Source organism: Scomber japonicus, chromosome 13 (assembly GCF_027409825.1).
Source record: "Scomber japonicus isolate fScoJap1 chromosome 13, fScoJap1.pri, whole genome shotgun sequence".
In the NCBI taxonomy this organism is placed as follows: Eukaryota; Metazoa; Chordata; class Actinopteri; order Scombriformes; family Scombridae; genus Scomber; species Scomber japonicus.
In genome coordinates, this window is record NC_070590.1 from 12,069,072 (window position 1) to 12,086,636 (window position 17,565).

General features: G+C 40.2%; 1 protein-coding gene across 1 annotated transcript in view; it reads right to left on the bottom strand.

Annotated features, from left to right (window-relative positions):
• Window positions 1-14,068, bottom strand: part of kctd16b (potassium channel tetramerization domain containing 16b) — a 69,798-nt gene extending 55,730 nt beyond the window's left edge. The window contains exon 1 of the mRNA XM_053331977.1: window positions 13,231-14,068. Within this exon, the coding sequence (XP_053187952.1) occupies window positions 13,231-14,068 (838 nt within the window). The remainder of the gene's footprint in view (window positions 1-13,230) is intronic.
• Window positions 14,069-17,565: the final 3,497 nt, after the last annotated feature.

Consider the following 17,565-nt stretch of genomic DNA (forward strand, 5'->3'; position numbering starts at 1 on the left):
AAGCAAAGCAAACAGATTAAAGTGGAAACTGTTTGCCATGAGGTGGTATGAGGTTGAGCTCAGCAATAACACAGTGTTGATGTTTGTGCACTTAGTGTGTATCACATTTCCTTCTATACAAAACAATTCAACAGAATCCATCTTATCGATCAAAGTAAATATTGTTATCAAGAGTTAAAACTCTCACTTTCCCACTTTCCCCTGCTTTACATTGATAGGTAGAAGTGGTGCAACACAGCAACGTTATGAAAATATCTACAAACGTAAGTGTGTTTAAGTGCACAACCTGATCTATAATCTTCTCACTAATGAGAGTCATTTTTTATCGGTGAGCTGTTTTTATAAGTTAACCTTCAAGTGTGTGAGTATGTATAAGAAGGTGAGAGTGTATGAGTAGAGGGCATGTGTGCACATGCATAGCATGCTTATGACTACAGTATATGTGCATGTGTTTTAATGGACAAGGAGCTTCACAGGCACTTAGGAATGAAATGGTGATGACAGCATGCTCGAGCAGGCAGCTGAGTACTCTGAAATGACACCAAGGCATTACAAATGAGACACTGAGACACAATATTAGAATTTGGAATAATCCTCTGCAGTAGCCCATAGTTCAGGTACTGTCTTATATCATGCTAAAGACTATTTTAATACAGTATTGTCATTATCAGATTTGTTAAGAGGTTAAGATGTATGCAATGTAACTGTGACAGCCTGAGATAAATCATTTGTCACATCTTTCTCAGCCACCAGTTTCTTTTTACCATTTTCTTTCCTCTTTGGCTATTCATCAATATAGGAAAAAATACATTTAAGACTTGCAGTATAGAAGGCTGAAAATCAATCAGTGCGCTTCAGTCTTTTCTCATCTTGAAAGGTATGACTTGCATAACCTTTATTATTTTCCTTTTTGTGTAAATTATAAAAACAAATTCATTTGAAGCAAACTTCCATTGTACTATAAATAAGTAAAATGAACTTTGATATTATTATATATTTTCATGATACATCAAGACAAAGGCTTTTATCACAGGTCACCAAGGGTGATTTCAGTCATTTCCTCGGGAGTTGCTACATTTGTGCCTCTAGCTTTCTTAATGAATGTAAAGAGTTCATTGCCACTTACAAATTAAATGCCACTGACATTCTGCCCCAGGAAGCTATGAAAGCACTGTGGAATGAAATAACAATGGTATGACCATATGCTGTGTGCAATGGACCACTGCTCTGTGAGTGACAATGTGTAATTTAATGAGGCACAGTGGAAATAGGAATGATAGGAAACTCAATCAAACTGTGAAGTTTCATCGTGAAGTTTAAGTCCTAATGGTCTGAGTGTTGACCAACTGTTTCATCCACCCCACTATTTTCAGAGGGAAGAAGATGAATGAAGGGGCAGGTGGTGTTGAAAGAGGAGCAGAGCTAACTGAGGTGAGAACCACCACAGTGAAGGGAAGACTAAGCCACCCCACCCACATCCATTAACTCCCACAAAGGTTTACACTGTGTCTGCACAGGAGGTGTAACATGAGCAGCACGTTAGTAGAGCAACAGCAGCAGATAAATGCTCCGTCACTAATTGTAGATCATCTTCACTTTAGCAATGCTCAGAGCCCAACACATAATCACTGTAGTTAAGTGTGTAGACTTGAGGCGTAAAAATAAGATTTCGTGAAAGTGTGCCGAGAGTCTTGACTGGTACTGTATATATTTTGAAGATCAACTTACCATCAGCTAAACATCAAATCCTGTTTTTGCTGACCTCCAGTGATGTCTTATCTTTTTTTTTGCTGCAGTGATGTAAAAGTGAACTCCAGGGTGTGTCAGTACTTTCAACCAGAGACAGCGATGAAACTGCTTGTCAACCTTTCTATTCTGGAGGGCTTTTTTTCATTTTAACTCTTAGTATTATTTTCTTTGTGTTCCCTGTTATTAATACTGTATCACTTTGAATTTCACTATGAATGAAATAAAATGTATTATCATTATTATTTATTATTATTATCGACCTGGTGTTAAGTCACTCTATAAATAGGGCCCTATGATTTCTGCGATCACGGAATCGCGGACGGAATCGCGGAATTGGCCAATTAAAACGGAATTTATTTTTAACGCGGAATATCGTGAAATGCTGTTTTTGTGTGGAAGTGGAACGTATGTCTGGGGAAAACTGCACGGAGGGAAGCAAATCTGGGTGGCACAACAAGCCCCCTCCACACACTGAGCCCATCCCCCTTCAAAACAATGTAAGCATGGCGAAGCAGCTGGCCACGGCTCTGTCTTCGTCAGCGAAAAAACTTCGAAAACTCAACACTAACCCCTCAGTACAGAGCCGAGCAGTTCCCAAAGGACTTCTATGTGTCAGGTGAACTGTTGTTTTAAAAAAAAAACACACTGTTTTGTTAGTAAAATAAGAGTAAAAGGTAAAAAAACAGGATTCACAAAAATTAAAACAGAAAAAAAGGAATTTGGGAAAAAATAAAACAGAATTTGGGAAAAAATTAAATAGATTTTATAGGGCCCTATATAAACTATGGGAGTTTCTTGTATCAAACAAGCACAGGTCACTTATGGGTATTAGAAATCATTAAAAGACATATAAATATAAATCACTTTGAATGTTAAAGGTTCTCAGAGGTTCAGTAATAGTATACTGATTGTGTGTCGTTCACCTTTAACAGCAGTCTACAGCCAAGATAAAAGCAATGTGATCCTGTATTTAGGCACAGTAGTGCTATGAGCTAAATGCTAATGTCAGCATGAAGTTTACCAAGTTCATTATCTTCGTGTTTTGGCGTGTGTGTGAATGGCTTTAGTTTTGCAGATAAAGGCTCAAAGGTGGGTCAACTGTCCCATAGACCAACCAACAGACCTACATTGTCATGCATAGAGCCATGCCACTAGCATGGCTACAGTATGATATTTATAAGAGGCTAGAACATTTAAAATATAGTTTTATTATGTTAATGCATAACAGAAGTTAGTTTAAAGAGGCAGTTATTGATTTCTGACCACTTGGGGTCAGTGCCTAGTTGTTGTATCCATATGTAAGTCTATCTGCTCTATACAAACATCTCCAGTGCCTTGTCTAGTAAAAGGTAGATGTACCAAAAGGAAACATTCAATTGAGTTCAATTGATGCAAGAGAGACCTGGGGCCAGTAAAGATTTATAATAAATCAATCAAAAAACTAATAAGTTGTATAAATGAGTCTTCAGATTAGACACAATATTTCAGAACAGCACTAGAATCAGATATTACATATTGGAACTTTAAATGTCCTTTATTTATTATTACTTGAACTGGATACTAGTCCCCTTATGCATTACAGCCTCTGTTTGAGAAAGTTGAACAAATGGCAGCAGGTATTAATCTGAACTGTGACATGCATTCCCATAGTGGAAACAGCTGTTGTTATGATTAGACAATGCAATTACCAATGTGATAGGAATTCTGTGCCTCCTTTACATATTGTTTCCAGCCAATCTGGACTTGCACATAGCGGGGCTATTACGGCATTGATGCATTGCAGCAGCCAGCCGGTGGGCTGAGAGAGTGAAGAGGCTCTCCAGCTGCAGTTTCCGTCATTATGGCAACGCTCCACACCTCGTCGCACCGCAGAGCACTTATTCCAACACAACAGGGGAAGAGCATCAGCATTATATCAACTGTGCCTACCACTGCAGAGAGAATAGAGTGTCAAGAGTCACAGAGGAGGAGAAAATGGGCTGATAGACGTGCGAGGAGAGGAGGGAGTCGCTAAGGGCTTAGGGGAGCTTGTTGTTGACTCTCCAGTGTTCACTCTCTGTGTTTTCTTTCTCTCTCGCTCTCTCTCTTTCCCTCTCTCTCTCTCCCTCCCAGAGCTCTGTAGTTCCCCATATCCTCCAGAGACTGGGGATTATGGGAATCTACACTACGTAATCTTTGAGTGGAGAAGGTCAAGGGGAGGACAGACAGCGAGAGAGTATATCTTCTTTCAATATGACCATCTTGCCCTTTATCCATTCTTTCTTTTATACTGTCCTCCCCTCACTTTGCTGTAACCCCACCTGCACCTAACACTGTGACCTTTTACGCAAAATCAATCAAACAAACAACAATGTAAATTCAAGCAAATATGTTGTTCGGGATTTAGATTTCTCAAAGGCTCACTTGCTTACATACTGAAGTTTATTTTCTATCAAGCTGAAAAGGTGAGTAAACTCTATTTCAAAAATAAAAATTGAGTTCATTTCCTGTTTACCCTTATCCACATTCAATATTCCCAGTGTAAAGTGCTTTTTTATCATTTTGGTGAAAAAGGGAAAGGGTCATCTGTGCTTCCATTTTCTTCACTACTCTCCATCCCACATCAGTCCAAAAGTATGTTCCTCGCCAAAATGCAGCAGCTTCAGAGCTTAATGGAAAAAAAGGCAAGGCTGTATCAGTTTTGTCAAGCTATATTAGTCTCCCAAAGCAGCATTTCATTATGCTATAATGAAAAGTAAAAAGTATATATTTGTGAATTCAGTATACAGTACACAGATCCTTTTTAGATTTATTTTGAGACAATAAGCTACACACTATAACTGTAGCTGTGGGGTTTGAAACTTCCAGTTTGCTCACAGTGTCAGGAAAGAGTTATGAAAGCCAAAACTCTACCATCGTTTTTCAAATTCAAATTTTTTGAAGCCTTCCTTCAATATAAATATATTGAAAGAAGTCATTAATGGTGTTGCTTTTATGATCCTGGCCTTGCTTTTATTCACCTAACCTTGATTTTATTGCTTGGTTTTATGAAGTTTTTTGTACTCCTTTTCAAAGCGATATAAAATGTGTTTTGAACACTGCTACTGCACATAAGTAAAGATAAGAAGTAAGTAATAATACCTGTAGTTGTAGTCAGAGCCGGTCCTGCCTATACACAGACTACACAGGCTGCGTAGGGCCCGCACGTCCGAAAAGGCCCCGCCCACCGGCAAGTCCGCACCTGAGTTACAAAGCGTGCTCATATTTACTGATAACAGTAGGCAAGATGAAGCGCAGCTATCCCTCAGGCCACAAAAAAAGGAAAAGAAAACAACCCGAGAGTGAATTGCGGGAACAACGAGCAGGTATTTGTGTTCTCAATCCCTGTCCATGTAGGCTGAATTGCCATTTATTCATCCACAGATACACATATGCACTTTTTTATTTCCCATTGATGGGAAACGGAACGCACACACACACACACACACACACGCTTGGACACACACGAGAGAACTCGAGAGAACTGCTATTGTCACTATGTAGGCTAACGTTACAGGTGACTGGCCACACACTCATCCTGAACAGCAGCTGAAGCTCCAGCGGCAGACTAGCTTTTGCCTGGGTTTGAGTAAAAAACATCTCGTCTAATTTGGTCATTTTAGCTTTATCCTCATCCTGCTTCTTTCTTTCCTTCCTCTTTTGCACGCTGCTTTTTTGTTTGGGCTTCCTAAACATGATATTACCTTTTCTAGTCAACTTTCATCCACTTGCTTTTTTTTCCTGCTGAAAGGAGAAACAACTACGTCACGTCATCGCGACTCATCATGACTGACAGCTATCAAGATGATTGGACAAATGATCATTTCCTCCTCCCATACCAGCCACTCAGCTAGCCTACCGTACTGACCCACTCCGAGGTATTTCATTCACAAAAACAATACAGCCGCTGGACAGCTGCTTTTTTCCCCCTTCTTCCTTCATGGGCCCCTGACACGTCGATATTTACACCACTGGGAAAATGTAAATAGTCTGCATTGCATTGTAACAAAGTAAAGATTCCTGTTGTTGTTGTTTGTTTTTTTAAATAATTTATTCAAGAAATTCTACTTGAAACTGCTGGACACGCATGTGCAGTGAAAAATGAACCCACAGTGAGTAAGTGCAGAAAAATAAGTTGCACATAATTTTAAAGCAAGACAATGATCTATTCTCAGTCGAGATTAACTTAAATTAGTTACAACTTTCGACTAAAGGAGGACATTGCAAGCAATGGATTGCAGCAATGACCAGTGGTTAAATACTGATTTTTAAATGTTAAAGCCGGAACACTGATGTATCAAGTGTGATTGTGTGGCAAATTAAATAAATAATTTACATGGCAGCTGGCTCATGGGTCAGGGCCCCTTAGCAGATTTTTGCTTAGGGCCCCAGGGAGGCTAGGACCAGCACTGGTTGTAGTAGAAAGTGCAATGTGAATGTTTCTTTAGCAGTAGTAGTACTTTTAACAATCTAGTACTTTGATTGACATCACAAGTAGGACATGGGAAGATAAACTGTTGCACTAGTTACAGTTACAGTACTTGTACAACTTGTGGTGATAATACAGTGGTGGCGACAGCAGTTGTAATATCAGTAGTCACAGAAACTGAAGCTTTATTAACAAGAGGAGCATATTTTTCTCTCCTTTTGTACATCAAACCGTGTTCTCTCCTCTGCTTCCTCTATTTCCTTTTTATCTCAGTCTGAATAATGCAGAGTTGAGGTGTGTGGTGGTTAACTCCCCTGTGGAGCTGAGGCCAGGGTAGCAGCTGTCCCTATCAAGGCTCTCCTCAGAGCTGTCATGGCCTGTCTGCTCCTCGGCTAATCACTTCCTACAGGCCTGCAGCATGGGACCGCCGCTGCTAATGTCATCAGCAACTGTGCCAGGAGAAGCTCGCCGGATGAGCGTGATGTAGCTTCATACACTGATGAATGTGTGTGTCTGCAATTGTGTGTGTGTGCGTGTGTGTGTGTGCAACGAGTGGGTGGACTGCAGGTGTGTTTAGCTAGCGGCTCAATGGGTGTGCAAATGCCTCAGGTAGTGCAATATGGGTCACAAATAAACTCACACACACACACAAACATCATAACCATTAACATAACCCCTTCCTTCCCACCTGCCAAAACACATTTGCAACACAAGGAGTTACTCATCCGTGTGTAACAAGCTAATGGCAAAGTGTGTCACACACCAGCACACATAGTCCTCTGAAAGTGGCCATTTGTAATGACACACACTTCACCCCGACATGTTGAGCTGAGGTAGAAATAAAAGCCTGAGGAAAAACATCCTAAGAAGAAAAAAATCCGATTTTCCAGGATGTTGTGTTGTTTGACGGTTCTATTGTGGTCAGCTCCGTCAGGCCCTGCGGTGAATACCACTGAACCAACTGTCAACAGAAATGATTAATTATCAGTCACTCCAGCCATGCAACAAATTCGTAAATACATTTGCCTTCTGGGGTTTCAGCGGCATTTGAATAACAGAAAAGAGATTGATAGGTATAATCGCAGAGAGAAAATTTCAGAGAGAGAGATAACAAGCAAAAAGAGGATTGAAAGAGATAAAAGAGGTTTAGGCTTCTGGCAAGAAAATAAATTAAAGCTTGTAAGTGGATAATGGCAAAGTTACCACAATCAAATTGGGAACAAAAAAGTGAATGACTAACAGTCTTAGCTGCCTTAAAAACTACCGTTGTTGTGCCCTTGAGCAAAGCACTTCACATCAAACACATCAGGCTCCATTATTGAGGGTCCATGGAGGGATTGTGCTAAATACAAGGGCAAGATAAAAATACCTAAAATGTAGAATGGGACAGCTGGAGATGAAGGTAAATAAACAGTCATGGAGATGGACAAGCAGACATAGAGCGATATGAATAAGAAGCGAGACAGGAGGCGTGACGGTGCAGTCAGGCATGTAAAGGCAACTGGTGCCGCGCTGCACTGCTCCTTGCCCCTGCGGCGCACAGAGCAAAATGAAACTGGGGAGAGAGAAGGCGGGATCTGAGACAAGGGAGAAAAGCCGTGTATGATTGACTTCAGCGAAATGAGAAGACATGAAAGGAGAAGTGCAAAAAAAAAAGACACGGAAGCCAAGGAAGGAGGATGGGGAGAGGGGAAAGATGAGCGTGACAGGCAGATAAACAAGAGACTGTCAGAGCCTACATTTAATCCACTGGGTGACTCCAGCACTAAACAAACTTCCTGCATGCACAAATGCATGCTTACCTGTGTGAATGTGTGTCTTTGTGTGCACATCTCTCTTTTTAATTATACCTAGTTATCTGTATGTGTGTGCATGCTTTTGCTTCTGTGTGAGTGCAGGTTTTGTCTGTGTGTATGTTTGTGTGTGTGTGTGTTTATGTGGATACATGACTGTGAGTGTTGAGTTTTAGGCCCAGCAAATTTGCCACTGTTTGTGCCCTCGCCTTTGAGTGTTGAATGTGTGCCCTCTAACAAGCTGAACATTTGTCAACAAAGACAGTAAGCAGTTGTTGTTTGTCAGTAAGCAAGAAGAGGTCTGCAGAGGTATTCCACAGACACACTGCCAGATACTCCATAAGTAAGGTGTGTGTACATCTGTGTATGCATGTTAGTGTGTGTGTCGGCAGCCCCCACTACCACTCGATTTGGCTTGTTAGCACTACTTCTGGGGGTTATGAGAGCCAAGAGCCATCCAGTCATTGTAGCTTCTGCATGTAGGTCATAAATACAGAGCTCACCCAGCCCAGCGAATAATGCTCATGTGTTTTCTACTCCTTCTTGTTCTGTGACCATGTGATCACTTGACTTATGTGATTTATGGAGCTGACAATGGTTTCCTCTGAGGAAGTGGTGAACACACAGCTCAGTGGTTTCTAACCAGCAGACTTAGCCCACATCCTAGTCATTACAAGGAAATCTTAGAACAAAGTGAATGAAATATGTGTTGGAGATGTGAAGGATCACAGATAATGCGAGATTATTATAAACAACTTTCTTTGGGTCACATGACAGAATAGAAATTTGCCTTTTAAAGATGTTTGCAGACTTCTGGTTATGGCATGCCGCTGACAAGTTGCAGTAATTCAGCTCATCAATTAAACACTTAAAGAACCAGTGTGTAGGATTTAGTGGCATCTAGTAGTGGGTTTGCAGATCGCAACCAAATGAATACACCTTCTTCTTCCAAGAGTGTAGGAGAACTTACAGTGGCTGTGAAAGAAAGAAAGAAAGAAAGAAAGAAGGAAAGAAAGAAAAAAACACTATAGGGCCTCTCTAGAGCTACTGTAGACATATGGCAGTGCAATATGGTGGGCTCTGTGGAAGGGGACCCACTCCCTACTGTATATAGATATAAACACAACAATTCTTATCATGGAATTACATAGTAATTAAAATATACTTACAAATATAATATATGAATTATATTCCATTTCTGTCAAGTCCATTCTGCTAGATGCCACTAATTTCAACACACTGGACTTAAAAAAAAAAGAATTTCATTTTTTAAGTCATTAAACATGGGCAACAATCATCCATGGCACCAACATATAACAACATGACTACCAACGCCACAATCAATGATAACAATGTTGCTCCTGAGGAAGAAGCTAGTGTGAGCGTGCCTTTAAACAGCGAAATACTGGTTGCAGTTGTTAATTGATGGAAAATTTCACAATGCAAACTATTGATATGCTGTAAGCAGTTAATGGCATTGAAAGAGATTTGTTGTCCAGTTCAAGAAGAATTGGGGAAGTGAAGGAACAAATCTCACAGGCAATAGAGGATATACCTGTCATCCAACAAAACACCCTTATTTGAGACTAGTTAGAAAATCAAAGGTTCAGACAACTTCAACTTTTTGGAAAACTGGCTTCGTATGGTATTGAGTGATGTTCTCACCATTAATATTTGCTATACCCAGCTCGTGTGGTGGTTACTCATCACAGTCAGTGTCTCATCATCAAGTTCATCACAGAAGTAAAAGACTATATCCGAAAGATGCAAACTACTTTATAAGGATCCCCACAACTTGAGAGCTGAAAAGTTTGTCTGCTGTACTGAAGTATCTCAAGTGGTATGTCTGAGAGTCACTATGGTGACTGGGGACCTTAGTTTTAGATCATCTGCAAGTAATACTTCCTTTTTTCTCCTAACTTATTCCATGGGGGCCTTTATTATGTGAACTCTGGACAATTAATGTAATGACCTCAAACACAGAAGCGTCACCAAATCAGACCTTAGAGACATGTTTGTTAGGCACCCTTTCTGTGTATGATAACTAAGAGAAACATACTCTGATGTATGGTAATATAAGTGACTAATGTAAACCTTTTATTTTTCTTTTAATTTACTACAGGTTGAACTCATGGTCTATTTGTCTTCAATATGTTAGTGAGCCTATAAAACAATGTGTCAGTACTCAAATCACGTTGCTCCGCACAGTGTGGATCCAATGTTCTGCATAACCAAAGTAATTACGCTTTGTGCTTTTTTTCACTTGCACTTCATTTGGGGAAGTGCATGAAGGTTTCTCGGGAGGGCTTAAGGTCAGTGTTTTGCTTTCATATTTTTATTTATTTATTTTTGGTCGGGCTATTCTAACGTACAAGCAAAAGAAAACAAATGGCACTCCTATGATTGGATCATCCTGTACTCATAATCTAAAAAAAGTTATTTTACAGCCTCATGTTTAATGGATCAGAGTTAAATGGATCAGTCTAACTAAAATACAACAGTACTGAACATATTGTTAAGCTTAAATAGGTACTGACTAGGATTAAGTAAATGAAATCCAATATACAGGAAACAGACTCAGCATAAAATAACATTAACAGAGTTGCTAAAAGTTTGCCAGAGCAAGTTTATTCTGCTTTCTTTACTTTACTCATGCCTGAGGGGTCATAATGTTAATTTATGTCGATTCCTTTTCAGTTGAAAAACAAATACATAGATCCATCAGGGAGGTCCATTATATTTAATGGTACCACCCAAATCAATAATATATATAAATGCTGCTAATGGTGATGATCCCTCCTTCTCTCCTTATCATCCTACCCATGTCGATATATAATTGGTGGTGATTTCATTTGCGTTGTGGATCTGATGCATGATCGCTTCACTGGTTTTGACACACCAACAAACAAGACTATTAAACAATTCATGGTCGATGATATATTAACTCTAATAAAAAAGATTATGTGTGCTTCTCATATACATACAAAAACATACTCCAGAATTGATGACTTTTTCATCTCAAATGGTTTACTGTCAAAAGTAGAATGAGAAATGCTGGTATGATAGTGTTGCCACCTAGATATTGCTTTCCATCTATATGACATAAGATTGATTTTGTAATATTTCTTGTATTTATCCTTTTAAATACTTTAGATGTTTTTACTTGTGTATGTAATTTGTTTTGCTTCTTGAATATATGAACTTGTGCTTTTCTTTCTATTTTTATGACAGATGATTTTTATTAATGTCTTTTTATTCAAAATGAACAAAAAGTCATACATAGTATTTAAAAAAAGGATTTTGCATATCAACCCATAAGTATTTTCATTTTGCCAAACATCTGGAGGATTGGGCACTGAAATGAAAGAGCAAAGCCAGTGGTACTAAGAACTCGGTTAGATGTCCTTTTGAACTGAAAAATGTCCTATGAATACGAAACAGCATCCACCACTTAATTATAGTTGCCAAACATACCAAAACCATCTGGTCTGTAATCAGAATTTACTTGCAAATGAGGATGGAATAGGAATTTAGGACAAACATGGCAACTATTTAGTGAGGTTGTTGTGTTGAAGGGAGGTTTGATAGGACAGTATTCACATATAAAGGGAAGTTACATCTTGTACTAAAGTCTTGACAGAAACAGAAAGATTTCAGCTTTTCAGTAAATCGGTACAAACAAGTCAGTGTCACAACTCTTTTGAGGGAAAATAAGCTCTATATTACATTGTAGTGCCCATGAGAGTATAGAGACTCTGTATTATTAGTGAATATAATGATAGCTGCCATGATGCATTGATCTCAGTACTGTTGGCAGTTTTATTTGCCACAACAGTCAGCACATTGTACAATGTTGTATATCTCGTAATAAAAGTTGAGTTAATCTTTGGGGGGTTTAACACAGATTTCTGCACACAGTATTTGTTAAGATTGTTTTAATAGAGAATACTTTTGAGGGTCTCCATATAGGTTACAACAATCAAAATCCCTATATGTAGCTACACTTTATTTATTTTTTTATTTTCATTTTTCAAGGTCTCACTTTTTCTTGGGCATCTCAATAACTGCTGCTGCTTCTGATTCAGGAGGTTGTTCCAGGGAAAGCTTTGTCTTAAACTTTTCCTAATAGCACCTAAGTAGTCTATAAGACACTAATAACTTCAGCACAATCGCAATATCACTTACAGTACACTCTGTCTCTTTTATGGCACCTTTATTGGGCTGCTTGTGATAAATTATGCACTGCCACAACGCAGAGTGTAGATTATTTAGTTGCATCATAAAATCTTACATGAGCCAGTGTAAAAGTTATGATGACATCTTCTTCACTATCACTTCTTTTTCACCTGATCTTGCCAGACTCCAACCAGTTAGTGAGCAGCAGTGATTGAGAAATGTACCGAAAGCAATAGAAAACCCAGAAGGAAGTGCAAGAAATTGAAAGGATGAGATGGATGAAAGCAGAGAGGAGGTGGGGTAGAAAATTACGCCATGATGAGAAACAGCAAGCGTTGACAAATCATTGCTGTGACGTTTGCTGTGGCTCAGACAGGAATGAAATTATTAAAATCTGGTTAAATCTTATGAAATATAAACTAGCCGGAAAGAGCACATTTGAATGCTGCAACATGCTGTAATAAGGTTGAACACACTGAGATCAAAACATGAACTAGTCTGTCAGTTTTGTGTTTGCTACTAAGGTTGCATTGCTTCCAGGGAGAGACACTGTAACAACACCTTGGTTTAACCCCAATTAACAGAAGTGATCTCTAATTGGTCTTGTTCCACAGGGCTCGGACAAACTTCGCACATTATCTGAGAGTGTATATTTGACTCTCGGCCTGTTCCTGTATTTTAATCAAGGTGATGTAGGCTAATTTCTATGTCTGTCCTGGGAATGTAGGCCAGGTTTTGTCCACCCCAAAAGGTCAGGGACGCGCACTACACTGTGGGTCATAAAAACAGGTAGACACACGCTCTGATCACACTGTCTGTGGCAGTCAACCACACTGAAGTGTTTAGTACACCCACATCACTCAAAAGAGAGACAATCCGTTGCCAAAAAAGGCCCAGCCCATCCAGATAGCCGGATATCTATTTCACGCGAGCTCGAGTAAATCAATTGCGCCTTCTAGCGGTGACTCGTGTTTGTATGTACTGTATTGTGTATGTAAGTACGCTTACGTGCACCCGCTGTGGCAAAAAAAACAAAAAAAAAACAACAACACATGTGTCACTTACGGTAAAAGACGTATTCTGTGTAGCTGGACCAGATCTTGTCCTCTGTGTTCTGGTTGACAAAGGAGGCTGTGACTGACGAGTTGCAGGCCACCATTTGGAAACCACACTCCGACAGCATGTCAAAAGCCCTCTCCAGGTGCTTGAACTTGAGGTAAAAGCGGGAGGTGTACCGATCCGGGGTCCTGTCCGGGTCCCGACTCTCGTTCAGGGTCTCCCCGAAAACTTCTTTGGCCAGGGCCACGCGCCCGCATATCAGTATCCGAGGTACCCTCCTGAACTTGGCGTCGGTCTGACTCTCACGGCCCATAGTGCATGACCCCCGGTACCCCACCGTGATGAAACCACTTTTTCTATCCGCGGGGACCAAAGAGGGGGGTGGGCACTGCCGGTGGTCGCTACCTTGGGAGCCGTCTTCATAGTCGCTGTGGAAATAGTCGTCCGGGCTGTGCTTGATATCCTCGGGGGTCAAGAGCTTCACCAAGTCAGGCAACTGGAAGTACTCCGCCTCTTTCCTGAGCCTCCCTTTCTCCGGGAAGTGGTCTGGGAGGACGACTTGCTTGTCTCGAAGGTAGTCCAACACATACCGGAATAAAAACCCGTCTCTATCAATGAAATAGCGGCCCTTGGGGTCTCTCGCCAAATCATTAGACGCGTCTTTTTTGGAAGAGAATAGCTTACTTAGTAATGAACTCGGGGTGCTCACCAAAGTTGAGTGACGCGTGTAATAAACCTGTCCCCCTACGTTTAATTCAACAACATCTGGGAAACTGTTCTGAACTGACGTCTGCTCTTTGGGGTTAGTCCTACAGTTTCCACTCAGCGCCATCGTTTCCGTCATGAACAGCTACAAATAGGCTACACACCTATTTCTACAGCAAGTCTCAGAAAAGGGAAATAAAACGTTGGATCAGTGTCAAAAGTTGCCTAATATTTGCCCTCGGTTATTCTGTGTTCAAACACTGTCTCCAACTTCATCCCACAATAACCTGAATAAACAAGCCTCATCGATCCATGGCTCTTCTCACCCACCAGTATTTAGCAGTATAGTTGAGAAATGGGGGAAGATGGCAGTCCGGGAATCCCTCTGTGAATGATAAAATTTAGAGAGAACGATGAAAGACTTGGAAGAGAAAAGAATCAGTGATGCGAGAGAGGAGAAGTGTACACGGCCGCATCAAAGGCTTGCTTCAATGGATGTGGGACTCCCATCGCCCCTGGAAAAAGAGCATTACAGGGGAAACCGGTGGAGGCTATAAGAAGCCTATTGCACCAAATGAAAAAGAAAACTTGTCTTGCTGCCTCTGGGAGTACAACAAGAAACCCGTCTGCATAAACAGCAAAATTACGCAGTAGAGCTGAAAGGAAAAACTCCACCAAAAACTTACATAGTCCAAACTGAAGAAGGTGTTCAGGTACTGCTGTCACTTTTGCTTCCTCTTCAACTTCCCTTGAACACCAGCAGATTTTTCCGGCGGCAGGAGGAAGCGGATTGCCTTTCAGTGGCGAGAAACTTCGCAGAGATTGCACACGCAAACCTCGGGAGTCCTGTAATGGTTTTGTCACTGCAAATATGTCGTCTGCTCCGGGTTGAATTAAACTAAATCCCCATCCTCAAAAACCGTATTGTATTTGTAGTGCAGTGGCGTTAAAAATCTCAGTTAAGATATTTTTTTCTGTCTTTTCAGAGCAGCGGAGAGGACCGACCCACTGCTACTGGCTGCTTTCACCGGGAGCTGTCCGCGGTGCTGAAACGAGCATCTCAGCCCCTCCTCTCTCCTCACCCTCTCCCTCCCACCCTCCCCATCAGAGCAGGGTGGTGTCTTCACGCCCCCACCCCCTTCTTACACACGCACACACACACACACACACACACACACTCACACACGCACACACACCAAAGAGAAGCAAAAAACAAAAAGTGTGTATATTTTATTTATTTATTTACAATTGGGAACACTTCAACAAATTAAAATCTCTTCAAAAATGTTCAAGATGATAATAAATGACTGTATCTGCCAGTGAGTGGAAACATTGGATGAGACTTCTGTCCTGTAGTCTGTAACATGAGTAACAGCGCCTCCCTCTGTTTAATATGGCGACGTGCCCAAGATTTTTCCTCTTTCAGCACCATGGACAGATCCTCACACAGGATAATGGACGCATTGGTGCGCGACAGCTGTTTCGTTTACCTGATTTACTTGTCATGCAGTCAGTGTGTGTGTATCGCATGTACGCAGGTGTTGCCTACTACTGTGTGCATTTGCATTTCAGATGAAAGAAAAGCTGCTATAAAAAACACATTAATGTAATTTTTTATTTTCATTTGATAGACAGTTTTTTTTTCAAAACCTAGAATTTAAAAGACTAATTAAAGTCATGAGATACAAGTGAATGGCTTTGACCTATCAGGTGTAGAATGCCATGCATTCTGTTTCTATGGAAGTCAATTTGTAAGGAATCAAAAACAAGAAAACCAGTGGCGGGAAAGGTGTAAGATATACAATTTCATATATGAATCTAACACAAATCAGTGTTTTGAGCAGTGTTTTCATTACAGCCTTCCACCTGTAAGACCTGTCCTGATTTTATACTTAATTAAAATTCCAACCAGGTTTTCAATGTGTATACAGCTGCACTGAAGAATATACAAATTAAATTACAGTACCATTCACTCAAATAAGAAATAGGTATGTCCAAACATTCAGTTGGTACTGTACATGCATATCACAATTCTCTGACTCTATTTGATGTTGATGGACACTCTCATCCCAAAATGTGATGCTGAATGAAAAGGAGTAGGTATTTGAAAGAAATCTAATCACACAGAGTTAACACTGCAGGAAGGAAAAATGGGACAAGCGATTGAATGATAAAACCAAAGTGAATAAAAGGAGGAGGAGGAGGTGTGCCTGGCTGGGACCCGAGCAGTCACCCAGAAGTAGGCCACATCGGTAGCTTCATCATAAATACATGTAGCCACTACACCTCCCTGCTGTGCTGCTATTTAAAGACCAGATGATTGACCACCTGTAAGAAGTTAAACCTGTTAGGACGGACACAATTCAATTCAACACAGTATTCCCCCTGTCCCTAAAGAGCACTTGGTTTAATGGCATAAACGCTCACATAACACACAGCAGGACTATCACCAAAGCACATGACACATTCCTCCATGGTTTCTGTCTTGTGCATGCATTTCAAACTGCGTGTGGGATTCACAGACTGCTATGCAACATATTTCTGTAAAATTGTGTACAAAGAATATGTCGACTTAGACTTAAACAAATTTAAGTTCACAATTTTGTAATAGGAGAAAGAAGAATAAGACATTTTGGAAATTTAGCTTTGAGAATTCCCATTTATTCAATGAAATCCCAGAAGTAAATGACATATATATTTACATCAAACATGATGTGACATTGTTTCTAATTTCTTGGTTTCTTTGCTGTTTTATATCTTAGAAAACCAATTTCAGTTTCAGTATCAGTCAATACAAAATATGTAATGAAATATTTACTCCACAAGCATAGCAGCAACATTTATTATTTATCGTTTTTCCAAGAGAAACACAATATCAGTGAGATTTATAATTTTTCACTTGCAAAAGAAATGCACTTCTTACACTCAAAGAAAAATCATGACCACTTCAGTTCCCTGACACAGATCAACTATCAGCACAGTCATTTTCTTCCTGTGCAGTGCAGAGGAAACTATTAAAGGGGATTTTTAGGCGAGGCACAAATGGTTGAACTAAACAGCAAACTACTTCCACTTCCATCTCTCATTATGGCCAGACTGAATGATGCCAGGCCTTAGATGTGAAATCTGCAAATACAGCAGGGAGACATTCAATGCATAAATTCAGTTGACTCGGAGAGAAGTCGTATTTACCGAAATGAGTTTCTATATAAACCACAGCTTTTTATAAAAAACTCGGTCAGCTACTGTATGTGTAGTGTGCAAAGACTTCAACAGGTACTAAACTCTAAATGTTAGCTTTGAAAGTTGTTAGACCAAATTAAATTGAAAATGAGTCACAGGGCCATAACAAGAAACTAATCAGAGGAGATGAGAGGAGCATACTGGTGTCAGGTGGAATAAGGTATTTGGGGAAAGTGATTATAGGTGTCATAGAAAAGACATTGCTGATGGCGTTATGTGTATTTATTTTGAACTCATCAGTGCTGCCAATAGGGAGCCATCAAGTGCAGTGAGTCACTGTTTGATTAGATGGTTGGAAGGCAAGCTGTAAAGGTTGTGTGTGTGTGTGTGTGTGTGTGTGTGTGTGTGTGTGTGTGTGTGTGTGTGTGTGTGTGTGTGTGTGTGTGTGTGTGT